This window comes from Prionailurus bengalensis, chromosome C2, assembly GCF_016509475.1.
Source record: "Prionailurus bengalensis isolate Pbe53 chromosome C2, Fcat_Pben_1.1_paternal_pri, whole genome shotgun sequence".
NCBI lineage: Eukaryota > Metazoa > Chordata > Mammalia > Carnivora > Felidae > Prionailurus > Prionailurus bengalensis.
The window spans coordinates 73198087-73218660 of NC_057350.1; the positions used below are offsets into that span (position 1 = coordinate 73198087).

The 20574-nt window shown below is 35.2% G+C and overlaps 1 protein-coding gene and 1 pseudogene across 32 annotated transcripts in view; both read right to left on the bottom strand.

Annotated features, from left to right (window-relative positions):
• DLG1 (discs large MAGUK scaffold protein 1) overlaps positions 1 to 20574 on the bottom strand; it is a 279606-nt gene that overhangs the window by 146138 nt on the left and 112894 nt on the right. For 26 of the 32 annotated variants that reach the window (XM_043594503.1, XM_043594514.1, XM_043594502.1 and 23 more), the window contains one exon: positions 16682 to 16846. In XM_043594503.1, coding sequence (XP_043450438.1) covers positions 16682 to 16846 — 165 coding nt within the window. Of the gene's footprint in view, positions 1 to 5730; positions 6113 to 16681; positions 16847 to 20574 lie in introns of those variants that run through there. The other 6 variants (XM_043594533.1, XM_043594531.1, XM_043594534.1 and 3 more) reach the window with 4 other exon arrangements.
• Positions 7585 to 8590, bottom strand: LOC122492219 (annotated as a pseudogene).

The following is a 20574-nucleotide window of genomic DNA, read 5'->3' on the forward strand; positions in this document are numbered from 1 at the left end:
TTTGTTTATTTTTGAGAAACAGAGAGAGAGCACGAGCAGGGGAGGGGCAGAGACAGAGAGAGACACAGAATCTGAAGCAAGCTCCAGGCTCCAAGCTGTCAGCACAGAGCCTGACGCGGGGCTCAAACCTACAAACCATGAGATCGTGACCTGAGCCGAAGTCGGATGCATATCCAACTGAGCCACCTGGGCGCCCCTGGTTGGTTGTTCTAATGAGAGGTATTATAAAAGGCACATATGCTGATGAGAAAATTCAGTATAGGGGGAAAGACAGATAATGTAGTGAAGAACAGAGAATTTCAGAAGTCCCTAAATAATAGTTAAAGGGACTAAGATACAGAGCAGAAGTAAAGGATGAGCTTTAAGGACACAGATAGATCATTTATTTTAACAGGCCCAGCATACAGAGTAAGATCATCAACTAAAAATGAGGGCCAGGAAATGGGTACTGGAAATTTAATGTGCAGCTTTGGAGCCAGTGTGAAGGAGGCAGAGTTGCAATTAACAAAGGTTGAATCTTATCAATGAAGTGACAGAGGGGCAAGAAAGTTGAGATAATGAAAGGCAGTATTTATAGTCATGGACCAAGGAAAATGAACAAGGCAAGGAGAGAAGTTAGAGCACGAAAGGAGTGATAGATAATAAAAAGTTGAGCTGAAGGTCTTCAGAAGATAAAAAAAGAAAATCACTGTAGTAGGGGAAGTGAGCTAAAAAGAAAGAAAGTGCTAGTCAGATAGTCTGAAATGCTTGCAACTGAGATTTTGTAAGTGCTACAGTCAATGGTACCGAGGTCCTAAATATAACTATTTAAGTGTGTCACTCAAGTGAAAGAAAAACAAGATTCCTAGAGGTAAGGAGATCAAAGAATTGAGAAGTCAAGATTTTGGATAAATTACACAAGGATACTGAAACTCAGTTAGAAAAATTACAGGATTAGTGGGCAAGAAAAGACAGTAAACCAGTTGTTCAAATCATTAATGAGTGGGAGTGACTGAGAGAAATGTAGATGACTAGAAAAGGAGGGGAAGCAGAAAATACTGTCTGATGGCACCTACATTTTTTTTTCAAAGAGAGAGGAGGTACAACCATCCATAAATATCAATGGAAGCACATTGGAAGCACAATGGAAGCAAGGAAGACATTAACTCCACTTGCTGGTCCCATGGTGCATGAGATGTGACAGATAAAAGCTCCACTTTTCCAGAGGACTATAGAAAAAAAAAACAACCCAGTATCCTCAGAGGAATGCCACGCGTCTATGAGCGAAAAAAGGATGAGATGAACCAACAGAGAAGAGCTGTAGGGTAAAGGAAATTTTGGTGATGACAAATTGGGAGTTCTAAAGGGCAGACTAAAAGGGCTTGGGAGGGTAGAGAGAAATGGGGAGTTTAAAACAGATTAGAAATACACCTGAATCACTCAGAGATAAGAAAAAGAATGAGAATGATCAGGAATATTTGTACTTTTTGTGGTGATTAAGTTCAAAAGGGATATAGGGTAGAAAATTAGTTCTGAAGGTATGCTTAGGAAAGCTTGGTAAAGGTGAATAATCAATTAAATTTAGTTGTTTATTTGTGACTTTGGCAATCTGTCTAAGGGAATGTTGGGAAAGGCAAAGTAAAGGAGTTGGTGGTCTCACCCAAGAACTGAGGTGCTCTTTGGGGCCCCTTCCTTACATCCTACAGTTAAAGATGTTGAGGTCTGGGGTTCTTAAAAAAGTGCATGGCTTGTACTTACAGCTAACTTATTCCATCAACACTATTTACTGAATGAATAAAAAATGCACTACTCTAGGTGCTGCAACTCCTAATTACCTACATGTGAATTTGTCCATGGATTATCAAAGTTAAGCAATATAATAATATAATAAAATAATAGCTACTAGGCACTAAGTATGATACATATATTAAATCACTTAATAACAATTAACTTAATGAGGTTGATAATATTATCTTCATTTTTTGGACAGTATGTCCAATGCACAACTCTACAAATTAAGCCTTTTATAATCTAGAATGCATCTGCTTAGGACAAATAATACTCTTTTAATACAAATTAGCCTATATATTTTCCCACATGGGTATCTGAAAAGTGTTTTCCTGTATGTTAATGTAGGACAGGATTTTTCCTCTTAAAAAGTAGACTATTCAACTCTTATTAAAATTTTATTGTTCTTCTTCAGTTATGACAAGTCATCATGTCTGTTCCATTCACTCCCAAGAAAAGAACTGTGTTGTTTTCTGCTTCATTAGGCATGTCATTTGTCTGGGGGAGGGTGGAATCCTGTTTGATTATTTACACTGATCCGTGTTAGGGATTTTCAAGTAGTCCAAAATATAGGAACAGTTGCTAAACACACATTCAAAGTGACCTACCACTTCACAGCTGTTCAAAGTTTATATAACTACTATACTCATTAATAAACACTAGTATCACCCAATAGGCAAAACTTTTTACCTAGGAGCTAATCAAGTATAGCAAAGACTAGAAATACTGTGCTGGAGTTCTTTAAAACCCTCATAAATATATAAATTGGTCCTAGACTGGAAGTGAGCTGAGTGCACTATATAAGTCGGGGAAGGTTGGCATTAAGTGATCCTAACAGGAAGAATAGAGGGAATTCTGAGGTAAGGAAATGAGCGTTTGAAGCACTGTTTTTCTGTATTATTCAAAATTAAGAACTTAAGTAGAATGAAGCACAAAATAGAAAAAACTTAAACCAGAGTAAAATAATTAGAAACTCATCTTAATTTAACATTAAAACAAAACAAAACAAATCCAATGTAAACTTCTGGGATATAATCAAATGACAAAAATGAGAAATAGTTTGTAAGCTGTATAGTTATCATCATTGGGTAGAGATTCAAAGGGGTGAGGAAATCAGGTACATGGGGGATTTGTGTGGCTTCAAGGAAATACTAAGAATGGAAGGGAAGAAAAGGGAAGTACAGAAAGAAATAGGCTACTGTGAAGAACTAAAGGCACTTGTGAGGGAAGGAAAATAAAGATAGGTACCCAGGAGGTTTTGGATTAGGTGCTGTATTCTGGAAGGCCACAAACTAAAAAGGTTCTTGGTAACTGAAATGGAAAATAATTCCATAAACATTTATGGAGCACCAAATATATGCCATGCCCTACCCTAGAAGCTGGGGGTCTTGCCAAAGTTTATAACCACTTAGCTTCCTTATCATTTAAAAAGACATTAATGACTTCATACTAAATTCCAGATATTACAGTAGAACCTGGCATATAATCTGAGTTATTAATGTGAGTATTTCCATCACACAAGCAATTTAAATGAATTTTTAAAGTAAATAAATTTTCTTTTTATTTATAAAGGATATTTGGGGGGATATTAAATCAGAGTAATGACTTTCAAATTAATAAAACTTCGTTTAATAGCAACTCTCCAAACTGCTAAAAATATCATGCTGCATAGTTATAAGGAATTAGATTCAAAGTTAATCTTGCTATCAAATCTTAGAAAAAATATTTCTAACAACAGTGAAACAGGAGACCTGGTAATCAGTGCTATTATTTATCAGTTGCAGAACAAAACACTATCATGTACTATCTTCAAAGATATGTAGCATATGCTCAATATATTATGAAATTTCATTAATCTACTTTGCTTGTAACAATATGTAAATCCTTCTGGTGCTACAAAATAAAACTGCAAGCCATGGGTCAGTAGATGAAACAGAAAAATGTATTCTAGCATCAACCAAGACCAAAATATGTCTAACGTTCTATCTCAGTCCTATTGTATTTTATCCAGTAAAATGAATTCCAGTGAGTTATAAGAAAAGACTTGGATACACAAAATACCTAACTCATCAGTTAGAAAAACCCATAGAATGAAAAATGATATGATGGCACGCTAGAGCAGGAGAAATAAAAGCTAAAACCTCTGACCTCATGTCTACATTTCTAGAGATGAAATACAAAGATAACGAAAAAGTAACAAAAAGAGATGTGAAAGAAATAAAAACTAAGTCATGTATCAGTATACACAAATGACCTGAAACAAATGGGAGAAAAATAAAATTTTAAATGGCTTTGTAGGATTAATTGCAAATAGTGTTTTTATTGAAAACTATTGTATTTATTTCTATTTTAGTGCAATAGCAACTTTTTCTCCAACTCCTAACTGTAATAATTCTGTGGTTTCAATAGTTTTATATGTGAACTATTTTGCTTGTCTTTTCATTTGTATGCCCCTAATAAGATGAATTATGTATCCGTGGTAGCATGTATGTGTATGTATACATATACAGTACTGTTTATTTATATAAACTACATGTAAGTTTTAAGTCTATCTTTTTTTACTGACAATGGAAAAAATATTCATTTAAGATTAATCTATAATGAATAACAACACCAAGCCTTAGTCTTTGCATCTCTTTTTGGTATGTGCAACTGTAGTAAAAATCAAGTTAGTTAAATTCTTTGGGCAGTAGTCAACCTAAGAGTTAAATCATATTGTTGCCTCTGAAGAAGTTTTGATTATAACTAATATCAGTACCTAAAAACAATTATGACTCCCTAATCCAGTAATTCCATTTCTTTTACACATGTAAGCAAAATAAGTACAATTTATCATGTAAGAAATATGACATTATTTTAAAATTAAAACTACTGAAAGACAATTCAAGTAATCAAAAGCAACAAAGAAGCTGTTGACAGTTTATATTTATTGTGCTGCTTCTAATAAAAAAAGAGATGGCTTTAAAGAAATGTATTTTTAAAAAGCACTGGGATATGTGTATGAATTTTATTAAGTATTACTGATGTCAAATGACAAAAGCATTCTCCTTATTTTTATATGACTATTTCTTATCTTTTCATTTTTACTAAAGTTGAATGAGTATCTATTAAAGTATTTGAAAATATGAATAGCTCTCAACCTCCTTTAATGCCAAATAAATATTTCACCTAAATTATTATTAATTTTCTATTTTCCCACTATTTTCAAAACTCATTTCCTCAAAAAGATTTGGTTTTATGTGTTTTGTTTTTTTTTTTATTTGGAAGATTTTTAGTGCTTGGTCATCTCTTTAAAAACTGTCAACTGACTATTTGAAAAAATATTCCTACAATTGTGTAATTTCACAAGTTTAATGCTTTTAAATTAACCCTAGATAATGTATATTTATAGAATGTATATTTATACAAATATATATTTAATTAAGTTATTTGAATAAACCATAATTTAATATAACTTTTTAAGATATAAGTATATATAGCAATAGCCAACTACTCCATTTATTCTCAAAACACTAGAAAATAAAAATATTTCAAATTATCTTCTGTTTCTGTACCATAACAATCTCCCCAGCTTATCTTATGACATACAAAAGCTAAACAAACGGGTATTTTCTTTGGTTAGACATCATAGTTTACAGGATTTAAGTCTAAAAATAAGGAGACAGGCATTATTAATTTACATTTTAATTTATGTATCAATGGTTTGTATTTTTAGAGAAGTCCCTCAACAGAATCAGAGACTGTTTTGTTTGGTATTACATAAGAGCAAAAGAGAAAATATTTTTTGTTTCCTCTTTCATGCTGAAGACCTACATAGATGGACTGAAAACATACATTTCTGCGTATCCAAGGTTTCAGTGCAGAAGACTATATTTTTAATAACAAGAAATTTATACTAACACATTTGCAAAGTAAACGTAAACCGAAATATACTGAAAATAATTTCAACAAGTGGTATGTTACCTGGGTGGAGCTGGTGGCTACCGAGATGCAGTCAATAAAGCTGTGTCTTCGAGTGAAAAATGCAACTATCTGCTGCCAGCGTGAAGGTTCTGGCTCTGCTTGCAGTTCATCTGATGAACCCTTTTTTGCCCAGTGTTTCTGCTTTGGGCCTACTGAGCCATGGCTAGAGCTAGTATTGCCTCCTCGACTGGCGCGAGAGTATAGAAGTGTGTTGTTCCCGAAAATGTAATTCATCTCTGCAGCCCTGCAGGTGGTTGCCAAGCAGTCTTACTTCTCTACCAGCTGCTGAGTGGTGAATGATCGGTAAAAACTGCAGCTAGAATTACAGCAGCATCACTTGGAGATCAGGGAAAATAAAAACCTTGAGAAATGATGCTCATTTTCTCTGTAATTTCTTCCCATGAAAGAGCTTGTATCTTTCCTCTGTACCTGTTAGTTGTATGATGGCTGAGTTTATATTTGCAGACAAAAAAGACGGCATAAGGTTGATGTCTTTCTCATGATTATTTTTTCACCAGCGTCTGCAGGAACCAAAAGCTGTTCTTTTGTTAGCTGATAACTAGACGGAATGAAATCCAGGAAGTGAGGTCGATTAGCAGGTAAAGAAGGATGTTATAAACACTGGACTACCAAGACCCTTTGGGGCTGCCTGATTTAATGCACAGGGTGGAGAAACCCTGGATTAGCAAGTTTCAATCTCAGTCTGTAGTAAAATCCAATGGCATCTTCACTGCTCAAATTGTAAGTATGAACTGAATTTAAAATACAAAAGGATTCTCTTGCCAACAGTTCTGATTGTTTAAATAATTTTACTAAAGGAGACTCTGTCATTCACATAAATTTCCACATCAGGAAGGAGCTCACCTTAATTAGATTCTAAGTTTTTTAAAGGTACTGTCTACATTCAACTCTAAGCATCTAATAATGATAGAGAAAACTCCATTTGTAATGTGGCATGATTATTTTATGTAATGTATTGGCTCTTAACGCTTTGATAATTGAGTCTGGAGATAGAAACAAATTAATTAGCAAAATAAATATGTGGCTTCTGGAATTTTTGTGTTAAAAAATAAACTGTTAAATGATTAGCCTAACCTCGCTTATATATCATAAACACTGATTAAAAAGTTACGAATTTTTAAAAATGCAAAAAAACTAAAAGTAAATTTTTTGTTTTATAACCAGTGAAGCATGTTTTATCCAACACTACATAAATAATACTCTGGTTCACTAAATAACATTGTCTGATTCCTAAGTAGTCATTTTCCTTTTTTCTAAAAAATTTTTAGGGTGGAATGGGGGGGGGAGAGAGAGAGACAGACAGACAGACAGACAGACAGGGAGGGAGGGAGGAAGGGAGAATATCTTAAGCAGGCTCCATGCTAAGCATGGAGACTAACGCTAAGGTTAGATCCCACGAGCCTGGGATCACAGCCTGAACTGAAAATCAAGAGTGGCTTAACTGACTGAGCTACCCAGGTGCCCCTAAATAGTCATTTTCTAACATCTAATACTAGGTCTCTTTCTTTCCTTTTTTAATTTTTTTTAATGTTTATTTATCTTTGACAGAGAGACAGACAGAGCATGAGCAGGGGAGGGGCAGAGAGAGAGGGAGACACAGAATCTGAAGCAGGTTCTGAGCTGTCAGCACGGAGCCCGACGCGGGGCTTGAACTCACACACAGTGAGATCACGACCTGAGCCAAAGTAGGACAAACAGACTGAGCCACCCAGGCGCCCCACCAGGTCTCTTTCTCAACAGAGTAGTCCACCTCAGAATCACCTAGGATGCTGGTTAAAAATGCCAACTGGTATCCCCTCCCCACCAGAATTTTTTGGGGTAAGAGGGATATGGAAATTTTCATTTTAAAAAAGCCCCCTAAGTGACTTTTTTTTTTTTAAATCAATCCTGTGTCTTTATTAATGGGAGTTAGAAAGAGACTATACTCGGCAACCAAGGGGTGAGGTAATGGGCAGAAAGGTGGGGTGGGCTCAGGCTCTGGAGATTCAAGGGCAAAGTGATGGTCTAGGAGGGGCCAAGGAGACCAACCAGTTCTTGGCAGCAGCTGAAGAGATACCCAAGGGTGAGCTTTCAGGCACTGGGGCAATCAGCTGGTTCTGCAGGGGGTGCAGGGTAAATTGGCATGGCCTGGAATTTCCCTGAGGCCACCCTGCCTGGTCTACCTAGATCATCCACTGGTCCTGATCCTGTTCATTGCCTTCTATTCCACCTCACTGACCTCTCCATCATCAGGTGACTCATTGTAGTTATTCATCTCATCCATGTCCTGCATGTCCTCATCAACCTCTGAGTCCTCTTCACTACCCTCCTCATCTTCATCCTCCTCTTCCTGCTCTGAGGCCGGCTTGCTCAGATTGTCTTTCTCTGCAATGCTCTGGAGCCAGGCCTGATGCTGTTGTTCTTGCTGCTGCAGCTCTGTCTCCTCCACGCAGGGTCAATCCAGATTAAACCACAGTGTCTCAGTCACACAGGGGAAGAGTGAGGGAGTGAGGGAAACAAGGTGGATATGGCTCCTAGACTGAGGTAAAGGGCCAGGTGAATCCAGCTTTCAGATGTATTTGGTTTTAGTTATTCGGTTAGTTTGATTAGGTGATGGGATGGAGTAGAAGGTAGCAGGGAAATAGCTCTTCCTTGTGGGAATCAGACATACCTGGGTTTGAATCCTGGCTCCACCACTTACTAGCTGTTTGACCTCGGCCAAGTCACTTAACCTCTCTGAGCCTCAGTTTCCTCATGTCTAGTTCTACTTTTGCCCTAATTCATTTGATCAATCCTGGGCCAGCCGCTGTACTTCTGTGAACCTCAGCTTCCCGGCCTGTGTCACTGACATAACACCCATTCTTACAACCAGTAAATATGAGGCAAGAGACCGAGGCTCCAAAAGCCCCCTAAGTGACTTTTAAGCAACCTGAAGTTTGAGAACCACAGGCTCCTAAGTCTGTCCTTCTAACACTGCTATATTAGTATGTAATATGTGGTCATTTAAAAACAATATATGAATAAAAGTACTGCTTGATAATATACTAATGATAGAGTAATTTACTTTTTAGGTTGCTATAAGCTCATCACAAGTCCTAACCTCAGCCAGACACTTTTTCAGATGTGGACTGACAAAATCTTGCTTACTGTGTGCTTACCAGCACCAACTAAATGCAGCCTAATAGAAAGTAGTATTGGCAAACTATAACCTCCAGATCCATTGCAAACCCTAATTCAGCAAGCAAAGATACTAATACTCTACAATTCCATCTCCAAAAATACAGATACATGCCCAATAAGGGTTGAGAGTCATGTGGGACTTTTGAGACTTAAGATGCTTTGTGATAGAGATTATAGCACAAAGTTTGGTCTTCTTCCCAAGGACTCTGCAGATAGTAGCTGGCAATTTTGTGGCCCTAGACAGAATGGTTCTAACCATTTGGGGGTAGGGGAAGAGAGGAAAACACTAAGAGTAAACAGAGAACTAAGTGTAGGAAAAAAGTAAAACTTCCTTAAGAAAAAAAAAAACAGAAAAATAACAAAAAAATAGTAGTAATATTGACCAGGTATTTAATTAACAACTAGTTAGTATGATTTCAACGAATGCTCCAGTAATTGGTTTGGCCCTAAATTATGTGCCATGATGATCCAGGTCTGATAAAAACCTGAGATGGGGAGGGAAGCACTAGAATTGATGTAGATTCTGTTATTCTGGATTGGCATGGATAAGGATTTTTTTTTAAGTTTATTTATTTATTTTGAGAGAGAGAGAAAACACATGCACTCACGCAAGAACACGGGAGAGGTAGAAAGAGGTAAGAGAGCTAGTGAGAGAGAGAGAATCCCAAGCAGGCTCTGCACTGTCAGCACAAAGCCTGATGAGTGGCTTGAACTCATGAAACATGAAATCATGACCTGAGGTGAAATCAAGAGTTGGACGCTTAACTGACTGAGCCACCCAGGCGCCGCTGGATAGGATTTTGTACACAAATGCTTAATGCAAATTTCCTACTTACAGTGCAAACAATTATAATACAGACAATGAACAGTAAGCCATTTGTGTACATAGAATTCCTATCCTAGGGAGCCAAACAGCTCAAAAATAATATAAAGCTGATAGGTCATGCATTCCATCTCACATATCCTCTAAGCACTGGGAAAAGTACTTTTCAATGCATGGATTTTCAAATCCATTGATATTAACAAAGCAACTATGAGATTTGGAAGGGCTTCTTTATGAAACTGGCCTGTTATCTAAGCTACAAAAATCTAGGATCATCTCATCCATTGCCCAGTAGTCAATACATGCATACAAAACCTATGTGTACCTAAATCACAACTGATTTCATAGGATTTGATTGGGAGATCAAAGGTGACCAATTCCTCACTGATTTCTGCTTTAGAATAGCCCTACTCATATAGCAGAGTTGAAAATAAACTCTATTCCATTAAAACAAAATTTAAGCAATCATTAGGGAACCTGGAAAGTCTATTTAAAATAATGAATTAAAAAAAATACACAATGTCAAAATCACTGAATAACTATTAACATTTAAATATGATTTTAACATTCTTTTTTCTGTACAGTTTACTTTTAGTCAAAAAATGATGATAATATTAACGATAATAGAACTCTAAACAATAAAGCTTAAGTAAACTGAATATATCCACTTAGCGGATTATTACATAACCTAAAATACGATTTTGAAAAACTTATGACTGTGAGAAATTTATTTCGTAACATGAAATGAAAGTAAGGACCATTCAGAAATATATACAGAATAAGTAGGCCCTCAATTTGCTCACCATTCCAAGTTCAAAAAATAAACTCACAAGTCTTCAGGTATAGTAACAAAGGCAAGGATTAAATAATCTCAGTAAAAAATGTAAGAGGTTGAGAGGAAAAACAATATTAAAACTCTAAAATACTAAATAAATAAATAAAATAAATTACTAAGTAACTGCAAAGCTAATATACTGTAAATGCAACATAATAGGTATTTTCCTTACACTTTTATCTTTATGATCTGGCCTATTAAATTTCAAAATGTACAACTGTACTAAGAGAAGACTTTAAATAATTTTTTAAACAAAACAAAAAACACACAGTTCACCTACTTCTCCCATTTCCCTGTGTCTTATAGCCACCAATCTTTTGTCCATATTATAACAGAGATCACTGGTATTTGTCTTTCTCTGACTTATTAGCATAGTGCCCTCAAAGTCAAACCATGTTGTCACAAAAGGCAAAATTTCATTCTCTTTGACCACATGTACAATGTTTTCTTCAACCGTTCTTCCACTGATGGATACTTAGGTTGTTTCCATATCTTGGCTACCATAAATAATGCTGCAATGAACATGGGGGTGCATGTATCTTTTTGAATTAGTGTTTTCATTTTCTTCAAATAAATACACAGATGCAGATCTGCTGAATCATATGGTAGTTTTATTTTTAATTTTCTGACGAACTTCCATACTATTTTCTATAATGGTTTCACCAATTTGCATTCCCACCAACAGTACATGAGGGTTTCTTGCCAACACTTATTATTTCTTGTCCTTTTCTTAACAGTCATTCTAAAAGGTGTGAGGTAATATCTCACTGTGGTTTTGACTTGCATTTCCCTGATGATTAATGATGTTGTGTATCTATGTTTTCATGTACCTGTTGGCTATCCGAGGTCTTCTTTGGAAAAAATGAATATTCAGATCTTCTGGCATTTTTTAATCAGATTTTTTTTTTTGCTATTGAGTTGTAGGAGTTCCTTATGTATTTTGGATATGGCTCCTTATCCATTAATTATCCATGATTTGCCATTATTTTCTCCCATTCAGTAGTATGCCTTTTCATGTTGGTGACATGGCTTCCTTTGCTGAGCAGAAAGATTTTTAGCTTGATGTAATCCCACTTAGTTTATTTTTGCTTTTGTTTCTTTTGCTTATGGTGTCATTTTCAAAAAATCATCACTGAGACCTATGTCAAGGAGATTACTGCCTATGTTTTCTTCTAGGACAAGACTAAGCTGAGAAAACTGATGACACAGATGGGTTATTTGCTTAGAAAAACTCTGATCATATACCAATACCTTCTGTCTGAGCACCATCTTGTGGTCAAACTGTATGCAAACCATAAGCTTACCTTAATACATCAGGGCCATCCAAAAAAGAGAAGATAAAATTCAACAACATTTTAATATATTCCAGAGATGTGAAAACAAAACTCATTTCAAAAGGTATGCATAATATACTCAAAATGGGAAAGATTCTATTCCTGTACTAGTTTAATAGGCATATATTTGCTTATGACTATCTTTTCTGTTACCCTCACTTCTCACATTTGAAAAACTACCAACTACTGCTAGTGATTTCATTTGATACTGTTCTCAGTACTACTGGATGAAATGTGTCCAGGCTAGGAGATATGCTTATTTAAAATAATTACCTGTTAACACACTGTTCTATCTTCAATTTCAAGTCCTGCTTAACTATGTTTACTTTTGCACATATTGATTTGAACATAAGTTTCCTGGTCATTGACAACAAAGCCAAATATAATTCCCTCAATGATCAATGCAACATCCCATACCAAGCTGCCTCCATGTACCTACTGCCCTCCTTGTCACTTCATCCCGACTTAAATATATTTTGAAACAGGCTGGACTTTTATTTATTCAATTTACTGTTTACCATTTTTCCTAATTCTCAGCTCATTTTCTGTTTTAGGAATCTTGACACTGTTCTTATTATGATATACTATTATATTTATAACTGTTTAAAATGTAAGCTTTTTAAAAAGATTCTTATACACCACAAAAATTTATCCACTATGTCTTTTTCTTCCATTTTCACCATTATACTGACAATTTCTTCCTTCATACTGCCCAGGACTGGCAAGAAAGTTTCCCTTTCAGAGTCTTAAATCATAATCACCTTCAGGTTAAATAAGGCCTGAATAAAGTAACTTTCAATCACTGTCTTATTTCATTCATTATTTCAGTAATAAGAATCAGCACCAGCACTGCAAGAACCTAATAGATTATTTCATAGCACATTTTATGGTGGCAAACCCTTCATAAGGCCACTCATCAGCTCAGGATTGAGGCCCTTCACACCTTACACTCATTTCCGAATAAGTTCCGTAAGCTACAGTATCATGAACCTTCCTGTATTTTTACCCTGATTATCACCCTGCTACTGTACTTATTTTCCCCAGTAACTGCCTTCTCCTCTGAATTGGCATCTTGTGCACACCCTTCAACACTTTATCCAAAAGTCAATTTTCTTTTTTCAGACACCTCCAAAATTTAGTATTTCTCTTTATTTTCTCATGTTATATATTGTTATATCTCTCTATAAAAAATACTAATCACTGAAATCTAACAGTTACTAGCATAGATGTTTAATAAATGTTAAACGTGTATTATTTAATAATCAAAACTAATATTCTAGCAGGTGATATTTTTCCAAAATCATATAATCAACTTTATTTAAAAGTTTTCAAAAATTTACACAATAGTCAATGAGAAAGTTCACTTCTGCTAGATCCTCTACTAGCTATAGGTGCACTCAATCTTATATTTAGTTTAGCAATGCCCAGGGTCAACTGTGAGGGCTTTCCACGTATTCTTTAATGTTCATCAGTTTGTTTATATTTAACTTTTAAAAAGGGGGTGGGACGCTCACTGCCCATGCCTCTATCAGAATCTGCATATATACAGAAGTAACTACCAAAACACTTACCAAGACTGAGGAGTTGAGTGGGTGCAAACTGGCTTTGCATAGTTTATAACAATCAGAATGACCAGATATTCAAAATATCAGAAACAAAGAATTATACCTACCTGGGAGAAATTTTTGACTAAAGTAATAGGTTATATTAATTCAGGCAACAGAAACTAGGCACAGACTGACAAGAACAGCATATAAAGCAGGACACAGTGCTTCCAATTCAAGTGTTCTAAAGTTATGTTATTCAGAATGAGGATAGAAGAGATTTCTTGACTTGAGATTTTTGTAAGTTAAAAATGTGTATTAAAATTTCTAGGATAACCATTAAAGGAAGAGAAACAAATAGAAATTGGACATGAGAAAATATAACCTAATGTAAGATATGAAAGGAATAAATGCCTCCTATTGAGATAGAGAAGCTGAAGGAACTACATTTTAGAAAGGTTCCATTTCTGCTGTTTTTCTACTGGAGCCCCCATTTACTCATGTTCGATATTTTGCACCTGAGTAAAAACCAGAGACACTAAGTTCCCACTCCAAGGAAGAAACAAGAAAGTTCACCATTCTCTGGGTTTTGTCCTAGGCTCCCCAAACACCTGATAACACCTAAGAAGAGTCAGATCCCAAACATGTTCTAGGATGTTAGCTTTTAAAGCCTTGGCTGACACTAGCTAGCATCAATACCCTCTACCTTTGATGATTTATAAAACAACACCTATTACTCACCTGACATTTGCCTCTGATTAGACCCTCTGCTGGATTCCTGAAGGAACACATATCCTGGACCCCTTTACAATATAAACCCCAGGCCCCAAGCAACAAAGACACTCATTCTCCTTTCCTTTCGGAGTCTCACAGACATTCCATCTGCTATTCTTTACCTGTCACTTATGCTACTCAGTAAACTCTGCTTTCACTTTCTCCAGCTCCTGTTTGATTTTTATCCTGCACAAAGCCAAGTACCCTTTTGGCTGGTCCTGCAGGAACGCACTTCTGGATTTTTGGACCACCCTGACTGTATCAGTATGTTTAAAAATTAAGCAACATACCATGGGGCAAAAATAAGTAAGTAAGTAAGTAAGTAAGTAAGTAAGTAAGTAAGTAAATAAATAAATAAAGGAAATGTTAGAATAAAAAAAAAATTACATGTTAAAACTTGTGGGATACAGCTAAAGTGATATTTAAAGGAAAATTTACAAACTCAAATACTGATACTATTAACAATAAGCAACCAACTTAAGAAACTAGGGAGAAAAAAAATAAACCCAAAGAAAGCAGAAGAGAAAAAAATAATCATGGTAAGAGGAGAAAGGGGAAAAGATAAAAGGAGAATTGTCTATGTCACTAATAGCCAACCGATTTTTTCTTCTTTGTATCTCTCATTTAGTCTCCCAAGGGAAGATCAGACTGCTCCTTACCAAACAAAATCTGTAATTTATATGCAGGCTATCCACACATTTATATTTATAGATGTACATGAACGTGTGTATTATGTAGGTATATGTGTGTGTGAAAACAAGGAGGGTGGGGATAGCAGCACATGGGGGAAGAATACAAGATTTAAAAAGATTTTAATGTTTATTTTATTTTTAAGAGGTGGGGGAGGGGCAGAGAGAGAGAGAGAAGGAGACACAGAATCTGAAGCAGCTCTCAGCACAGGAGCCCAATGTGGGGCTAGAATGCACAAACTGTGAGACCATGACCTGAGCTGAAGTCAGAGGCTTAACCGATGAGCCACCCAGGTGCCACAAGAACACAAGATTTTTTAAAAAGAGATGAATCTTTGACAACACCATCTTTTGGCAAGAATGATCAAGCGGGAAAAAAACAAAACAAGGCACAAATAATTACTAGGAATGAAAAAGGGGCCACACTTAAATATGCTATAGACAAAAAAAACCTCACAGGATATTAATAATATTTTGAAATAAATATGAAATGGATAGGGGCGCCTGGGTGGCTCAGTCGGTTGAGCGTCCGACTTCGGCTCAGGTCATGATCTCACGGTCCGTGAGTTCGAGCCCCGCGTCGGGCTCTGTGCTGACACCTCAGAGCCTGGAGCCTGCTTCAGATTCTGTGTCTCCCTCTCTCTCTGACCCTCCCCCCATTCATGCTCTGTCTGTCTGTCTTAAAAATAAATAAACATTTAAAAAAAAATATGAAATGGATAAATTCCTAGAAAAAAATAACCTAGCAAAACTATCAATAGAAAATCTAAATGATACTACAACGATTAAAATTTTTAACCAGTAATACAAAATCATCCCTCAAAGAAAATTATAAAACAGAAGATTTTTACTAGGAAAAAAATTATCCTTATTCACAATACATAAAATCAACAAATGATTAGTATCCAGAATATATAAAGAACTTATACAAATCAGAAAAAAGGACAACCCAAGAGCATATAAATAAGCAAAAATCTTGAGAGTTTATGTATCACAGAAGAGAAAACCTAAATGACCATATTTTCAACCTTATTATCAAACAGGGAAATGAACATTAAAGTCACAATGAGATACTATTCCAAGCCCAAAATATGCAAAAATAATAACACCACGCACTGATGAGAATATGGATCATTTAAAACTCAAATATTGCTGCTGAAAAGGTAAAGTATACAACCACTTGGAAAATAATCTGGTGTTACCCACGAAGATATTTATACATAACCTATGTTTTTTATAGCATGTTAATAAAAGAAAACTCTAGAGCAGTAAAAATAATCTTAGGAATATAATATTGAGCAAAAGAAGTCAAGTTGAGATTATATACAGTATACGCTACTTATATAAAATTTAAGATTGGCAAAATAAACAATATATTGATTAGAAATCTAAATATGTGGTAGAGCTTTATAAGAAGCCAGGATTGTGGTTATTTCTGAGGGGAGTTAATGCCAGTATTAATGCTCTTTGTCTATAAGTATTAACATTTAAAACAAATTTTTAAAATATTCCAATGTGTAATATTTGAAACATAAGTTATTTCCTTTGTGGGAATTTTTAGGCTTAGAATCACTGAATAAATTCTTTTAATAAAATATATCTTTACAAGTGTTTTTAGAATGCTAATAAATATTATAAAATTCTTATAACTAAGAAACCAGAAATAAGAGGTAAAAATTCTACATAAAAGAATAGTTCTTTCTGAGCATTAGCTATACAAGTAACAAAAGTAATATATAATTCATAGCAACAAAATAAAGTCATCATCTTACCTTTATTGGTGAAATATGAGAATGGGAAACAAATCCATGGACATTCTCAATTTCTGACAGGTTCTTCTCTGAGACATGAACTAATTCCGGACCTATCACCTCATTAGTGATTTGTGGGGATATGTGCTCTTGAGGAGGTGTATCTTCATCCTGATACCGGTATTTCTGTAAGAAAAATTATTAAATATGAAAAAGCCCTGAAAGGCAAAGTGGGTTCAATTTGAATCATGGTTTCATAACTAACCAAATACTCAATAATATTTAACTGTATGAAAAGTGTACTGTATGGTTTAATGCAGAAAGTCTGAGAGAAATAGGCCTCCATTTTAAAGTCATTCCAAATTTTAATAAAATTATTTGATTAAAAATAATTCAGATTCTGGGAAGATGGGTGAATAGGAAGCACAAAGAATTTGTCTTTCCACTTAGACAACAATTACACATGCAGAAACTGTCTGATGTAACTATTCTGGAACTCTGCAATCTGTTGAAGGCTTGCAACTACCAGGGGAAAACATGGGATGGTAAACTATGATTAATTTAGGTCAAATTTACCACCTCAATTCATCACAGTACTAGAAGTTGCACCCAGAGCAATTAGGCAAGAAAAAAAAAATAAAAGGCACCCAAATTGGAAAGGAAGAAGTAAAATGATCTCTGTCTGCAGATGATATAATGTTATATGTAGAAAACCCTAAAGACTCAGCAAAAAAGCTGTTAGAGCTAATGAATTCAGCAAAGTAGCTGGATACAAAGTCAACACAAAATTCAGTTGCGTTTCTATATATAATCTAAAAAGAAAATTACAAAAACAGTTCCATTTACAATAGCATCAAAAAGAATAAAATACTTGGGAATAAACTTTACTTGTACAATGAAAAGTATAAAACACTGCTGAAAGAAATTAAAGATGACAGAAAACAATGGAAACACATCCTGTGTTTATAGATTGGAAGACTTAGTATTATTAAGATGTCAATATTACCCAAAGCAATTTACAATCTCTGTCAAAATCCCAATGACATTTTTTTTGCAGAAAGAGAAAAACCCATTCTAAAATTCATGTGGAATCTCAAGGAACCTGAACTGCCAAAATAATCATGAAAAAGAATAAAGCTGGAGGACTCACACTTCCTCATTTCAAAACTTACTATGAAGCTACAGTATTCAAAACAGTTTGGTACTGGCATAAATACAAATGTACAGACCAATGGAACAGAATAAAAGTCCAGAAATAAACCTTCACATAAATGATCAAATTATTTTCAACAAGGGTGCCAAGACTATTCAATAGGGAAAAGACCATCTTTTCAACAAGCGGTACAAGCGGTAATTCCACTTCTAGAAACTAATCTTAGATATAACATCAGTGAATCACAAACATGTGCATTGTAAAATATATAAAAAATCCCTTTAACTATGAATTTGACTGCTGAAAGTTATTGCACAACCTCCAACATCACCACTTTAAATAACATCCTTCTATGAAATGGTAATTACATGGAAAACAATCAGATTCACATCAATATTTGTCAGTTCATTTAACATGATAGAAGAAATGTTTTTACATGTAAACCTCAAATTATTTTCAAAACCAGTGAAAAGAATTCTCTAACTTTATCCTGAATAAGGCTGAAGTTATAAATATACTTTAACAAAGTTTAACATATTTTAACAGTGTTTAAATTTTTTTTTAACATTTATTTATTTTCGACAGACAGAGAGAGAATGGGGGGGGAGGGCAGAGAGAAAAGGAGACATAGACTCTGAAGCAGGTCCAGGTTCTCAGCTGTCAGTCAGCACAGAGCCCAATGCAGGGCTCGAACTCACAACCTACAAGATCATGACCTGAGCCAAAGTCAGACACTTAACTGACTGAGCCACCCAGGCACCCCAACACAGTTTAAATGCTCAATTGGGCAGAAACAAAATCTAAGTACTTCTATATCTTAATAGGAGATACAATTATACAGAAGGAAACTTGATTATCATCTTCTCTTTTTTTTCCTTCTCCCCAGGCTCTCCCTCATAATCATCTTTTCATACTTTACAGGTACTCCAAAACTTAATATGTACTTGGGAGAGAGTACACGCAGAAAGATGTTCACTACAGTATAGTTTGGAATGAAGAAAAATTGGAAACAAGCTTCTTATCAATACAACAACAAAAGGTAAATAAATATTGGTACAGTCATTCTACAAAAATTATGTAGATATTAAAATGGGTAAAAATCTACTTATTTTAATAGGAAAAGCTGAAGACATGGATTAATGAATGAGAAAAGCATGTTTTAAGCTAACAAACACAGTATGAACATTTTAAAGCAAAGCAATTCTACACTTATGTGTATGTATATATAATAATATGTATATGCATATGCAATGTGTATATGTGTGTGTATATATATATACATATATATATATATATATATATCTTCATGTGTATATGTCTCTGTGTGTATGTCTGTGAATGTGTGTATATACTGAGATGATACCATGCACATTTTCATATCACAATGCTATGAAACTTGAAATCAACCACAGGAAAAAGTTTGGGAGACCTCCAAATACATGGAGGTTAAAGAACATCTTACTAAAGAATGAATGAGTCAACAGGCAATTAAAGAAGAAATTGGGGGCGCCTGGGTGGCGCAGTCGGTTAAGCGTCCGACTTCAGCCAGGTCACGATCTCCCGGTCCAGGAGTTCGAGCCCCGCATCAGGCTCTGGGCTGATGGCTCAGGGCCTGGAGCCTGTTTCCGATTCTGTGTGTCCCTCTCTCTCTGCCCCTCCCCCGTTCATGCTCTGTCTCTCTCTGTCCCAAAAATAAATAAACGTTGGGAAAAAAAAAAAATTTAAAAAAGAAGAAATTGAATAAAAAAAAAAAAAACACCAAAAAACCCCATACAGATCAATGAAACAAAGAGCTGGTTTTTCAAAAAAAATAAACAAAATTGATAACCCCCTAGCCAGACTTCTCAAAAAGAAAAGACAGAGGACCCAAATAGACAAAATCATGAATGAACATGGAATTATTACAACCAGTCCCTCAGAAATACAAGCAATTATCAGAGAATACTATGAAAAATTACATGCCAACAAACTGGACAACCTGGAAGAAATGGACACTTTCCTAGACACGTACACACTATCAAAACTCAAAAGGGAAGAGACAGAAAATTTAAACAGACCTATCACTAGTAAAGAAATTGAATCAGTTACCAAAAATCTCCCAACAAACAAGAGTCCTGGATTGGATGGCTTCCCAGGGGAATTCTACCAGACATTTAAAGCAGAGTTAATATCTATCCTTCTCAAGCTGTTCCAAAAAATAGAAATGGAAGGAAAACTTCTTGACTTATTCTATGAAGCCAGCATTACCTTGATTCCCAAACCACACAGAGACCCCACAAAAAAAGGAGAATTACAGGTCAATATCCCTGATGAACATGGATGCAAAAATTCTCAACAAGATACTAGCAAATTGAATTCAACAACATATTAAAATAATTATTCACCATGATCAAGTGGGATTCATTCCTGGGCTGTAGGGCTGGGTCGATATTCGCAAACCAATCAATGTGATACATCAATGTGAAGCTGAAGTTATAAATATACTTTAACAAAGTTAAAAGATTATATGATCATATGATCAAAAGATCATATGACGGGATCATATGATCAAAAGATCATATGACGGGATCATATGATCCCGTCAATAGACGTAGAAAAAGCATTTGACAAAATACAGCATCCCTTCTTAATAAAAACCCTCAAGAAAGCTGGGATAGAAGGAACATACCTAAACATCATAAAAGTCATATATGAAGAGCCCATAGCTAATATCATCCTCAATGGGGAAAAACTGAGAAGTTTCCCCGAGATCAGGAACACA